At 30.6% G+C, this 14,474-nt stretch overlaps 1 protein-coding gene and 1 pseudogene across 1 annotated transcript; both read right to left on the bottom strand.

Annotated features, from left to right (window-relative positions):
* Nucleotides 1-220: 220 nt before the first annotated feature.
* Nucleotides 221-7,538, bottom strand: LOC123881959 (probable transcription factor KAN2). Its single transcript, XM_045930733.1, has 6 exons — nucleotides 6,607-7,538; nucleotides 6,281-6,357; nucleotides 4,323-4,368; nucleotides 4,018-4,186; nucleotides 2,248-2,308; nucleotides 221-942 (listed from the first exon to the last, which is right to left on the bottom strand). The coding sequence occupies exons 1-6, from the start codon at nucleotides 7,205-7,207 to the stop codon at nucleotides 814-816; spliced, it is 1,083 nt and encodes a 360-aa protein (XP_045786689.1). The 5' UTR covers nucleotides 7,208-7,538; the 3' UTR covers nucleotides 221-813.
* Nucleotides 7,539-8,530: 992 nt separating this feature from the next.
* LOC123920347 lies at nucleotides 8,531-9,073 on the bottom strand (annotated as a pseudogene).
* Nucleotides 9,074-14,474: the final 5,401 nt, after the last annotated feature.

Genomic DNA, 14,474 nt, shown 5'->3' with positions numbered 1-14,474 from the left:
TGCAATATTTTGTATATTTGTTGTATGTTCAAGATTATGTAAATGTTTGGTGTGAATTACTCCATATATATGTATTTTAGTATGCATGAAATTTTAATGTGTATGATTGAGGGGTTGGTGTTGATGTTGCATATATGTTACTACTACGAGATGCTACTAATACTGGTTGGGATTAACATATACATGTTTAACTACGTACTTTTGTTATAATTTTATCATAGTTTTAATTTAGTGTGAACTTTTTAATATGAATGCAATATTTAACTTACAAAAAAATGGAACATCAGATTCATAATTCTCACAGACTATCCTGCATAATAATATTAATATAAATAGAAAAGCTACCTAATGTAGCTTAGAGTGAATAAGTTACAAGCCACGTGTTTCCAAACACACTATAATAGTGGAAATTCATACTCCACCATAGACCAAGGAAATCATCACTTAGACACTTTAAGATATCAAAGCTGTCTCTTATGCCCGTTAATTTTTCTCTCAGATTCCAAGACATATAAATCAAATTAGATTTCATATACTTAGAAATTCTAATAATATATATGAGTCGGATCATGTCACAAGACTTCAAGAGCTTTTCTTTCTCACTCCTTTTCTTTGTAGCTTTATGCCTTTCTTGTTTCCCTTTGTCTTTTTTTAGCTCCATTTACTTTTTAGTTTTTCTTTTTCTCATCACCTGTATTCTTTTAGCTTTCTTTTCTCTGATTTTCTTTGCAGGAATCTGATTCTTAAAACGGCATTCTAGCTCTTGAAATTAATTTAATGACTTATACAATATTTATATCAAAATGGTTACAATCAAAGTGATGTGCTCAAGGTGAATTCCAAATCTAAATTTGGTTTCTTGAGGCGTGTTCCTGAAATGCTTGATGAAGAGCTTCCATCTGATGAAGTTCTTTCATTGCTTAGATGCTTTGGATCAATTCCCTTAATAAAACAAAATAAAGTTAATGACTAAGATTATGATTTTTTTTTTTTTTTTGCATTGAGACTAGGATTATGATTATAGTGATACCATTATAAAAGTTATCTATTAATAAAAAAATTATAAAAAGTATATTTTAAAAAATTTCGCTAAGACAATAGATTTTATGTATTTAGTTTACGATCCGTCCGTTCTGTTGAGTTGTCCATCCCACCTCATTGCATTCACCTATATAAAAGACTCAAATGACTCCCATATTATATAGAACATCATCCCCTAAAAAAATATGATTTTTCATCAACCATAATGACCAATTACAAAGTACAAACCACATAATATATCTAACTTTTCTACATTTCCTCTTTCTAAGCATAGATTCATAGGATATAAATTACATGTTACATTAGGTTTCATTTTATATTGTCTGTCTCTTTGAGTCAAATGTAGTAGGTTTACATTTATTGGGTCTTCCAAGTAGGTCATCATTAATTAAAGTTTAATAGTAACTTTTTCACCATCAAAATTCGGTTTTTAGCCTTGTAATTAGCAAAAGTGAAAAAGATATATAAGGTCCACCAAAAATTTGAATATGGGAATTGCAAAGCAGCTAGCTTTTGAAAAACTTTTTTCATTTTCTAGATCTTTATATAATTTGCATGGCTGGATAAAAAAAGATTTTTAACTATGAAAACAAAAAAATAAATTACAAGAATTAAAATCATTTTTTTATATATTTAATTGTAGAGATCATTTACATATTTAAATCTTTATTTTATAATGGCAAAAGATATAGTATATATTAAAAAATAAACTTTTGTGTGTACATATGCGCCTGTTACTAGGGGTCGTTTGGATTTGACTTATTTTTGAGCTTATGAAAATATAATTTATGCAAATAAATAAACTTTTATGTTAATTCATAAATTTTTACTAACAAAAAATGTATCTTTATAAGCTATTTTTCTATAAACTATATTGAAAAACTTATAATAATACTTAAAAGCTTATTTATTTGTATAAGTTGTTTCGCATAAACTAAAAAATAAGTCAATATATATAATCTGGCTCTAATTTACTCTAAATTTTAGAAATTGATTCTATGTAAACTTAGAAGCTAGATATCTTATAGATTTTAGATAGAATTGATTTTTTAGTTGTAAACAATTTAGAAGTTGAAATTTATAAACGCAACCAAAAATATTTGACTAATCATAACCGATTTTAGGTAGTCCAAACATATGAAACCAAATAATTCCAAGAAAAAATTAAACTTGAAAAGCAAAGAGGGCATTGAGTATATGACAAACCTCAAGAGAAGACACATTTTGAATAGGATGAACCTTTGGGTTACCATGCAACCAAGCTTCCCTGTTAGCACCAAACACGTAGTACACATGGAGAGAATATTTCTCATTAGTGGAAACCATGCATATCAAAAAGCATACTGACAAAAGAAAGCAATCTTTTTACTGCATATTTATAGACCCTTTTTACTTATTCTGCTCCTTCAACAATTAAGTTTATGCCACCCATGTGATCATATTTCATCTTTACCTCTCTTTATATACATTATTATTATTATTATTATTATTATTATTATTATAAGTAAAAATTTAGATTAATTGAATAACTGATATAAACTTTCGGTAATTCTCTTTTGCTTTTAAATTTAGTGACATTTAAAAACATATTGTACAATTTTCCTCTTTGAAAGTCTTTTACAGGCAGGCAATCGTGTTTTTTATAGGATTTTTAAATCTTTATTACTAATTTGGCTAACGGTGCCTAATTGAATCCTTAAACATGATCAAATTTTAAATTAAGACTATAGGTAAAAGAAAGTCATTCTCGAAAAAATATTCCAATATATAGAAAGAAACCATTCATATGAAAAGGTTATGATATTTCTTCGATTTTATAAAATCGATTTGTAAGATCAGATATTTTCTTTCTATAATCATATTTTTAAATTATATCTTATCCGATATAAGAATCTTAAAATCTAGAGGATTTGTTTCTAATTAGGGTTAATCTCATGATTCTAATCTCAATTTATAACAATGTATGTATGTAAGAAGAATTTAAAGGACACAATCACTTTGGCACCATGATAGAGTCTACCAAGAAATTAACTTTAAGACTAAGTTTTCCAACTTTGTGCCCCATGTAATAATAGCTTACCTTATGAATTAGCCCCACAAAATCCTAAGGAAAGAGATATCTCTAATTTTAAAATGAATATTACATCAAAATCATTTTTTTTTTACTTGTTTTTGCCCACTATATAAGCTAGTAGCTATATAGTAAAGACTAAAGAGTATTATTACTCCATCATGGAATTTTTGTGCTCATGTTTTTGAGGACATAGACAAATTAAACAAAGCAAACTTGAATCATTCATTCCTTTTGTGAATTTTCGTGCCTATAAAGAAAGATGCTCATATATGAATCAGACATGCATGAATTACTCTACTTATATAAAGCTACTTTATAACTTGATAATCCAAAAACAAAAATAAAATAGGAAGCATAAATAGTTTGATAATCAACCAAATAAATGTGACCAAAGCCAAATATTGCTCAAATTTTGAACATAATGATAAAAGAAGTCCCCACTCGCCACAGTTAAGAAACCAACATATTAATCATCATGACACTAAATAGTAGTCTAAAACTGCAATTGCAACCGTAATATAAAAGATTTTGAAGTATATAAGACGGTGTCAATGTTAGAACTGTAATATGACCAAATATATCGGTTGCATAATTTTTTCATATTTTGCCGCAATATAAAGATTTAATTGCAACGTTACTACAACCGCAAACGAGTTCTTTGAGTAAGGAATTGGTAGCTTTTACATCCCTAATTTAAAATGATAATGTATACTATTATGGTAACAAACTTATTTTTGGAGGCACTAATTAATATTTATTCGTAGGTCTACAAAGTTAGCTATAAAGTGTAGCTTATGCAAAATCATAGTGGATCAGTGTGATTCTAGCATATCCACCGACACTTTGATACAAATTAAAACATAACACAAAAACTAATATAACCATAAATATACCATTATTACCTTGAAGAGTTTCTCCAAATGCCACAACATTCTTTTTCTTGATTAGTAATTTCTTTATCCAATTTAATGGGTAGATCATTAGACCTTGTTGAAGAGTTTATGTCAAACATAAAGTCTTCAGAAGTGTCTCCAGATGAACCATTTTCATACATATCAGATTGTCCTATTCCTATACTCCATTTTCAAAGACAAAAAAACAAAGAAAATGTAAGAAAATAGAGATAGGACAAACTATATACTAGCTAAATGTACTGCCTTATATATAATAATTAGCTTAATCTTACAAATTGAATATAATCACTAACCTGGTGATACTGCTGCTCTATCTGTAATTTTCACCGTCCGGTACATCTAATTTCAATTTGTAGTTCATCATTATACAAGAAAAAATAATCTATATAATAATAGATTAAACTAAAGTTATAAAACACAAGTTATGATCAATATTAGGTAATGTTGCACTATTTTTTATATGCAACATAAAAATAAATCATTTGAGTTTCAATGACACATGAAAACGCTCTAAAACTCAAAAAAGACTTACAGAAGGACGTACATATATAATCCCTACATAAAGGTGAAATTTCTAACCATTGAACAATATGACAAAAAAAAATGTTTTTTATTTGATATTGTGCTTTGCGTAACACAAACTAATTTCTCAAACTAGAATTATAATAGGTGACAAATTTTTCATTTAAAATTTTACATTGTTATATTCTTAGGACTAGTATTTAAATTTATGACTTCTGATTAACCTCAAAGACATCGTTTACTATCTCATCAAGAAATGGTCTAGGGTGAAGTAAATTAAATTGATTTAGCTCATTCAGAAAAATAAATGGTTATGGCTCTGGTGAGATTGAGGTATACGTGGAAGCTAGCAAGCATTGAAAAATGTGAGTAACCATGGTAAGGTTAAAGCTGATATATGGTAAAGATATTCACCAGTGATGACAGAGGAGAGGATCATTGAGAAATGATGGTGTTTAGTACTTTCTCATTTTCTTGTGCCAGTAATACTATAATAAAATAATATTAGTTCTATCTACATAACGTGACCAAGTCTTATTTTAAATTTCTGAGGCTTTGTCATACTCATTTTAAGCACTGTACAGTACTCTCTCTCTCTCTCTCAATGACTTCAATTTTTCTCCTTTAATTTGGGTGGTTCATTGTTCCAAGCAAAAAGCTGTTTATTGCAGAAGCAGAGCAAACAAGTTTTCTTAAAGGATATGAAAGACTCTTATGTAAGGAAATTAACCATTGGAATTTGAATCATATCCATAAATTAACAACTCTCTGTACTAAATTGCTTATTGCTTATAAAATTTTACTCCCTCAGTCCACAATTACAAAGCAAAAGTTTACTTTTTAAGATGTTATTAGGTTAATGTTTAAGACGAACAAAGACTAGTGAAAAAGAAACTACAGAGAGGCGCCGTATATATGCGGAACGTCAAAAATAACCATCAAATCAAACACCGTCTAATCGAGGTCCACCTCCTAATCTTGAAAACACCAAGACACCCCACAGTCTCCAGACCACCGCAGAAAACACCAACCCTAACCCCAAAAGTTGATGTATTTTGAGTAAAATTTAGATCATACATATTAATTTTTATTGACCCAATTATATTTATATTTTAGAACAAAAAGAGTATATCTCATTATGAAATATTAGTTATTCAATGAAATGGGAAAAAAAATTTACTTATAATTGTGGTTTGAGATATATATTATACTCCCTCAAATATACTTCCTCCGATCTTATATAGGAGTATAAGTAAAAATTAACTTTTAAAATTTATTGAAAAAGTGATATAAGACTATATACTCCCTCCTGTCCTTATTATAAGAAGAAGTTTATTTTTTAGATTCATAGAATGTTGAATGTATCTGGTTCATATTATTGACTAGATACATCCAACATTCTATGAATCTAAAAAGTAAACTTCTTCTTATAATAAGGACCGGAGGGAGTACATCACTTTTTCAATAAATTTAAATAGTATTTTTGCTTATATATAATATCAAATAGAGTAGTAATTCTATATTTGACCAAAAAAAAAAAGAAGATAGTAATTCTATAACAGGCAATCAGGCATCATTAAAACACACAATCAGAACTGTACTATCTTCAATCTCATAGGAAGACTGGAGAAATTATTTTTAACAACATAATTGAGGGAATAAAACAGATTATAATTATAAACATTATATTTATTAGTTTAGTACAATGAAGGAGTTAAAGAGTATATACCTGCAAATGAGACTTAACATGTGATAAAGTTAGATCCTTTACATCCATTAGCTCAAGAACTGATTTGGGTGTAGCTCCTAAAATCCAAAACAAAAAATTAACAATACAAAATTAGCTGTCATAAACAAATTATATGAAGAAGAAAAAAAAACCCTTTTCCTCTTTGAATTTAGTTTCCATGATAAGAAGATAAATATGAAAATTAGTGTAATAATATAAAAAATGCATGTTTAGAATGGTAACACCGTAATTTTTGTTAACATAAGATAAAAAAATTCCATTAATCTAAACATGTTGGAGAAAATGTAAAAAAAATCATTACTTACTTTCATGGCCACCCAAAAGCTCAACAGCATGAACAAAACGATTATGAAGACTGGTAGTCCAACGCATCCTCGGAGCTCTCACGCTACGCTTCGAAGGAAACCGCGGCAAAAACTTTGATCTAATTAATGGTACTTGAGATTGAAAAGTTGTTGTTGAACTTGAAACAGAAGCATTAAAGGATGGTTGAGAAAATAATCCAATAGGAGAAGGGTTTTGATGATAAACTGGAATTCCTCTTATAGGTTTGAGAAAACCTAACTCATCACTTAGGGTTTGGTAATTATTTTGGTTTTGATGAAATGGTTGAAAAGGGTTGATGGAATTATTAGTGTCTTGAAAAGAGTGAGTTATGAGATTGTTGAGGTTTGAAGTAGTAGTAGTAGTAGTAGGAGAAGAAGAAGAAGAAGAAGAAACCCTTGGATTAGAGAGAGAAAGATCAAAGGTGTAATTTGAATCACTTTTGGACTCAAAAGCTCTTTTCCAAAATCCCAAATCCATATCTTCTTGATCATCTGAATTTTTCCTCCAATTTGATGTTTGTTTGGTGTTTGGAAGACTGATTTGCAATGACAAATCTGGTTGTGCTGGAAATAGCTCCATCCAAACAATCACTATATTAATTTTTCTATATAAATTTGTATACTACACACTATACACTCTTTTTTCTTCTGAATGCTATTTTTTTGTATTTCTCCTAGATAGCTCAAAATCCTTCCTTACTATGTTTCACAATCTATATATATATATATATAGCACAACTAAATGCAATTTTTTATGGATAAGTAAAAAATTGAGATATTGATGAGTTTAGAGTGTGGTTGAATGATGTGCAAAAGAATGGTAATTAATTAGTTATTTAAGAAAGTACAGTCAATTTCATATTGAGTAGTTGTAGAGCAGAGAGACTTAGAGAGAGAGAGAATGCAATGAGTGTGAAATGAATGGTTTGTTTCTTTTGTGTGAGGTATATGTGAGAAAATGACACTTGAGTGAAGAAAGAACTATAGACTATAGTATTACTAGTATACTCTAGAAAGAGAGAGAGAGAGATTTGTGGACTAGTATAGGGTTCAATTTTTAAGGATAAGAGGAGGGGTGTAGGGTACTATATAGGGTGAGAAAGGGAGAAAAAGTCATAACGTTATGGGAGGAAGTGAAATTATAAGATAAAGAGGGGAAGAAAAGAAAAAGGTAAATAAGTTTATAACTTTTTTTCCTTTTTATAAATCTACTCTCTTTTGCTCGCTTTTTTCTTTGGAGTAAAAAATTGGAAAAAGTGAACAATTTTCTTGTAATTAATTAAACTTTAACGTGTGCATTGTTCTCCAACTTATTCTTAACTTTCTAATACACACGTTCAGTAAAACTCATCACCTATTGAACTGAAACCTATGGCTCTGGCTCTTTTTCACAATTTTGTAAAAAGCAATAAATATGGAATTTACAGTCACTTAGTTGCTCACAAATTTCAAAATCATAATTCTTTTTTAAGTTAATGACCTTACTAAGTCATTAAGTTTAGTTTAGTGATGAGAGATTTGAGTAGTAAGCTAGGAATTTTGGGCTCGATTCTTAACTCGATTGTAAACTAAAAAAAAATAGTTATGACCTAATTATAAGCCATTCATTGTGATCATGATAAAACCCTAATTTATATTGCTATGATTCTTTTTACTAGAACATCGACCCGTGCGGTGCACGGGTCTGATTAGCTGTAAGATAAGATATATAATAATTATGTAAGATATGATAATTCCAATAATGTAAGGTATATGAAAAAAGTTGAGTAACATTAAACGATAGTTCAACAATAATTTTGGAAAAATATTCATAAAAAGAAAATTATGTTATATTACGGAAGACTTCCTTATAGACCACATTCGAATTCTTAGTCGTATCTTCACCGTCGTCATCGATGATCAATATTTTTAATCCTTTTCTAGAAGTAACTTTTGAAATTGCAACATACAACTGACCATGTGAAAACACTAGCGACGGAAGATATATCCCAACATGCTTTAAAGATTGTCTCTGGCTCTAATTAATAGTCATCGCAAAAGAAATCATTATAGGAAATTGTCTCCTTTAAAATTTAAAAGGAATTCTCACGTCAGATGGTGTCAGAGAAAATCTAGGTATAAAAACCTGATCACCAATATTACTTCCTGAAATAATTTTTCCTTCAATAGCACGTTTTTCCAATCTCGTAATAATAAGTCTTGTTCCATTGCATAATCCTAATTTTTTATTCAAATTCCTTAATAGCATAACTGGAACTTCAACTTTAAGTCCCAACTTTTGATTTGGAAGTCCCGACGTAGAAATCGTGTTCAAAAATTCGGGAGTATGAACATCATCCACTGTTTGACCGTCTACATTTTGTGTGAGTGGAGTATCATAACTCAAATATGTTTTTTCTTCACCAGGAATTAAATCCAACATATAATCATTTATTGTGTCGACTATTGAATTTTTAGGAGGTAGTATAGCTCTATTTTGGAAATACGTTATATCGTTCATGTTTTGTAAAAGTTGGGGAGATGTGCTTTCAACGATAGAAGCAAAAGGATTACCTGAATTTGGAATCAATAAATCTGATGGAATGTCAAAATCTAAATCATCGTCGTTGTCATCTCCAATTTCTCCATCGCCAACACCCAAAACTCATTCAGAAAACAATCTTCTTTGTTCAACGTCTGCACTCGAAGCACCACCGAGAAGCCTCATGTTTTTACTCAATGTTAAAAGTTCACAAAAATTCCAAAGAACTGAAGAATTAATAGTAGCATGAACAACTTCTGGCCTTGTACCTTTGGGTATTACTGGTAGAATTTGTCTAAAATCTCCGACAAAAACAACAACTTTTCCACCGAAGGGAATGTGTTTATTTTTTTCATCAACAAACTTGAGAATATCTTTTAAAGTTCGATCAACAGCTTCGAAACAGTGTTTGTGCATCATTGGTGCTTCATCCCATATAATGAGCTTTGCTTTTTTGTATTAATAGAGCCAAAGGGCTTTTAGGGACTATGGTACATGTTGAAAACTCGTCAACATTTAGATGAATACAAAACCTTGAATGTGTTGTTCTACCGCCAGGTATAAGCAATGCAGCGATCCCACTTGAGGCAACTGTTAAAACTATCTCACCTTTTGAGCGTAATTCGGCTGACATGGCCCTCCAGATAAATGTCTTCCCTGTACCGCCATAACCATAAAGAAAAAACACACCAGGTTTGTTTTCGTTAACTCTTGTCATGATTGCGTCATATATTTTATGTTGCTCTGAATTCATAGTTGACATCAATCTAACATGATCCTCAACTAATGATTGTCTGTTATAATTCAATTCGTCGTGTATTAAACTATTTTGTATATCAGGAACTAATGATGTATCTGCTCTAGGCATTGGAGGATAATCTTTTAAACTTTTCTCACAACTACGTAACATCATCTCAATATCTGCTAGTGCATATTGTATCAATTGATCATCGGTTAATATTAAATCTGCAATGTTAAAATCAAAATAGTGAATGTGATTAGTGACATGACTATGGTTGTGTTTGGTTGTATTGCAAAAAAAAAAATTGATTTAGCAGAATTGAGTTTGATAGATTTGATTTTGGTTTAAAGTGAGTTAAACAGAATTGATTTATGTTTGGATACATTAACGTAAAAATAAAGGGTATTTATAAAAAATATCAATTCTTTTTCCATTTTTTTTTTTTGACAAAATTCTTTTTCCAATTTTAAAAAACTACAATTTAATAAACTGCATAAATAATTTAAAAAGTGATATAAGCAAGGTTTACATGAGTAAAAAAATAAACAACTAATAAGTATGGTTTTATAGAAATAGGTGAAAATATTTTATACCTGGAGCACCAAGCAAGCGTCTCTGTTTTATACCTGGAGCACCAAGCAAGCGTCTCTGTTTGTGCAAAATGTCATCAATCAAAAGATGTGAAATACTTGTCCAAACTATTTTTGGCCTGGTCAGCTGATCTGACACCAATAATGTTGCAAACATTATCCTTAAAAAAGTCTCTGAACCCAGTGGCTTGTCTCTTTTATTGTCTTTATATACTCCTTATCATCATCCAGCAAACTCCTTGCAAAACAGGCTTCCTTGAAACTATCATATTTGAAATTATCCACTGTTTTTAATTCATCAAAAGAAGTAGGACCTTTGACGTAGTTTAACAACGTCCTCAAATAAAACCTTTCACCCGCACCAAGTGGTGCAAAGTGAACTTTTCCAATTGAAAAACCTCTTTGTCTTGGAGCCCACTTATGCAAATTTTCTTTCCACACAAACTTGTTGGGAATTGACTATATGTTAAATTTTTTGCCTCTGGAAATTTCTTGTTTGCATCCATCCATGCCAAAAATTTTGATGTGCGACTCTTTGGTTTGTTTAGAACGTCTTCAATACGCTCGTTATCTTCAAATAAAATAGTATGCTCATCTTCAAGATGATAATTAAGCCGCTCAACCGTAGACTCTCTATAGTGTATATCAAAAGAAAATATCATCCAAGCAGCTTCACATGCCGACAAATATCTACAGTCATAATACATCTTTATTTCATCAAAACATTGTGACTTGTTGCTTCCATTACCAGATGTATAGAAAATTGTTGTAACACGATCATTGTGACTTGTCACTAAATGCAAAATTGTGTCGTGTGTGAAAATCCTAATATCAATATTCGGTATCATAATTTTAATAGAAATAACATATAAAATAAAATTAAATATAAATAATTGAGAATTTTGGTGTAAAAAACAATCTATTAAAAAATTTGGAACTATACTAACTTCAGTTACGCAAAACTCAACGCAGTAGGTCTGATATCTAATTTGCAATTCATTAACCAACTTCTCCCGATCAGATAAAGGTTTGAGATTCTAATTTGAGTAGTAAGCTAGGAATTTTGGGCTCGATTCTTAACTCCATTGTAAACTAAAAAAAATAGTTATGACCTAATTATAAGCCATTCATTGTGATCATGATAAAACCCTAATTTATATTGCTATGATTCTTTTTATAAGAAACAATCAATTTTTTAAATTCATTGAATATATGTATTTGGTCTATAATATAAACAAATACATTAATTATTGAATAAACTTGAAAGGTCAAATTTTTTTTTTTATAAAAATAATCGGAGGGAGTACTTCGGTTATATATAGGAGTATAAGAAAAATTTCACTTACTATATTTATTGAAAATGTATGTATCCAATCAATAATAGACTAGATACATTATTTTTTCAATAAATCTAAAAAGTTAAAATTTTCTTATATATGAAATCAAAGATATTACTCTTAATAATAATATTTAGGAGTGTATGTGGCTGGATTAAGTTGAGTTTAACCAAAATCATCTGAACCACATAGGATACTTTAGATTGTGTCCTATAAAATAATAACTCATTACAACATTGGATCGCGGGTTGGATGAACCCACTAGTTTCCAAGTTGGGTCGGTTTCGATAGTGGGTTATCCGTATTATTTTTTTGCTTTTAAAAATTAAACTAGTTTAGAGACTCGTGCATTCACACGGGTCCATTGGATTTTTATTCAATTAAAGTAAAATTTATTTAAAATATTTACAAAAATTGTTATAAAATATTGTTAAAATATGAGTGAAACTATTGTTATCTTCATTTTAGTCATCCAATCTTTGCAGATTAATTTAGGTATTTGATTAAAATTGAATGATCAAATTTAAAGTTAAAAAGAAAAACATTCACTTTAAATTTAGACCATCCAATCTTACTCAGACGGAAAGATTTGCTTGGGTCACATGCAAATGTTTGTGTGTGTGTGTGTGTGTGTGTGTGTGTGAACGTGCACGCGGATGGTTTTTTCAAATTCATGACAAAGATGAAAATTTAAATTGTTGATGTGTTGAACGATTTGAAAGTGCAATAAACAATTTTTGAGGGAAAGGGAGAATGAAGTGACGTCAAAAGTTTGGAAGGGGGTGAAGGAGTTGGGAGTGGAAGGTGGGGAGAATAAAGAGGAGTGTATATTCATCATATTTATGTTAGTGAAAGGAGGGGTGAGGAAGGTAGAATTCAGATGGAGCAACAACAAAGGGTTCCCGAATGAAAGTGGCCTCATATAATATGAGAGGATATGATGGGGAGGGACTGTTGAGAGGATAAGGAAGGTTGAACATGTTGGAACAAAATTGATTTAAAAATTGTTGTCCCTAAATCCATTAAGGTTTTGGTGATAACAAAGTATTAAATGTACAATTGGAGATACTAAAAATTTATTTTAAGTGTGCAGAACTTATATACAGGCAAGCTCTGAAGAAAGCTCAGAAGTTAGTTCTCAGAGTTTCTAAATGACTCAGAGGATAAGGATCTTCAGAAGTTATATGTATCAGAGGATGAAGACCTCAGGACTTGTTAACTCAGAGGTTAACCAAACTCTGATGTTATCTTGGGTTGTGTGAAGATTCAAATTTGAAGGTCAACTTTTTTATCAATGAAGAAAAGGACCTTTCAACCTTGATCAGAACAGCTACTTACATTTTGCCTGTCCATAAGGGAGAACGTGACTTGTCTGGCTTCTTAGCTTAATAAGGAAAGTCTTCTCTGCACAAGGTCAAAGTTACTGAAACTCTTACTCAGTTTTAGTAACATCCAAACTGCATCAAGACAGATGCATGAAGACAAGAGGGTATCTTCATCAACGGTCATTTTGCAACGACTCTCTTTCAGTAATATATATACTAGAAGAAGCGAATTGTAACAAACAACAACACGCACGAACAATTCTTCATTCGCTAATACAAGCTCTCAACCTCTTAACCGAGAATTTCACTATTAGTCAAAATACCTTGAAGTCTTTGTGTACTCATTGTATTTTATCCTAAAGGTTCTTTTAAGAGTTGTGTATTACAATCAACGAACTTTATTTACTTTCTTAAGTTTGAGAAGTCTCTTGCTGTGTGCTTGAGCAATTGTAATCTTGTGTGATTATAGTGAAATCCCTTGAAAGTGCAAGGGGACTGGACTACTCTCGTTTTGTGAGAGGAACCAGTATAAATCTGTTGTGTGCTTTTCTCTCTCTGATCTTGATTATTGTTGTTGATTTATCCGCTGCTATCTTAGTTAAGTTGAGAACTTTGAAAAAGTTTTAACTTATCTAAAACACAATTCAATCCCCCCCTTCTTGTGTTTTCACACCTTCATAACATATTTCTCAAAAATGGCATGTTTAATCTTTGTATGTTACAAGATGGGTCATCAAGATGTATAATGGGTGGCGAAAAAGTCAGGAGGTTTTGTTTAGTGGTTTAATTACTAACAATTTGGAATACTAATATTTTCAAAGATTCACAATTTTACCGGTGACGGATTTTTGGGAAAGGGGGGTGGAATGAGAGGGAATAATGTTGAATATTATCAATGTTTATTCTCCGTGCAATTTGACAGGTAAGAAACAATTATGGGAGGACTTGGTGGAGCTTAGGCGTGTTGATTGTGGGGCGGAGTGGTATATACGATGCGGCTTTAATGTTATTCTAAAATCTTCGGAGACAAGAGGTTGTAGTGTAGAGAGCAAGTAGGCATGGCAATGGGGCGGGGCGGGGACGGGTTTTGCCCTCCCCAAACCCAAACCCATAAAGTTCGGGTTTCTCCAAACCCATCCCAAATTCGAGCGGGGATAAAAATGATAACCCCAAACTCATACCCAATGGGGATCGGATATCCCCATCGCGTTTCGGGTATCCCCATTACGCCTCTTTCCACATGAATTTAGATTATATTTTAGTATTTTTTTATTAAAAAAAAGTTAAATGTTCAAAATTATTTTCTCAACAATATTTTTTTAAATAAAGAAA

This window comes from Trifolium pratense, linkage group LG4 (genome assembly GCF_020283565.1).
Source record: "Trifolium pratense cultivar HEN17-A07 linkage group LG4, ARS_RC_1.1, whole genome shotgun sequence".
In the NCBI taxonomy this organism is placed as follows: Eukaryota; Viridiplantae; Streptophyta; class Magnoliopsida; order Fabales; family Fabaceae; genus Trifolium; species Trifolium pratense.
Note: the sequence above shows the minus strand (reverse complement) of the source record. Positions and strands in the feature narration are given on the sequence as shown.

Excerpts from the sequence above, each read along its gene's own strand:
- LOC123881959 (XM_045930733.1), bottom strand. The coding sequence starts at position 7,207 with ATGGAGCTATTTCCAGCACAACCAGATTTGTCATTGCAAATCAGTCTT. Across the intron at positions 6,358-6,606 it reads GCTTTTGGGTGGCCATGAAA|GAGCTACACCCAAATCAGTT; the intron begins GTAAGTAATGAT and ends TTTGGATTTTAG. Across the intron at positions 943-2,247 it reads AAAATGTGTCTTCTCTTGAG|GGAATTGATCCAAAGCATCT; the intron begins GTTTGTCATATA and ends TGTTTTATTAAG.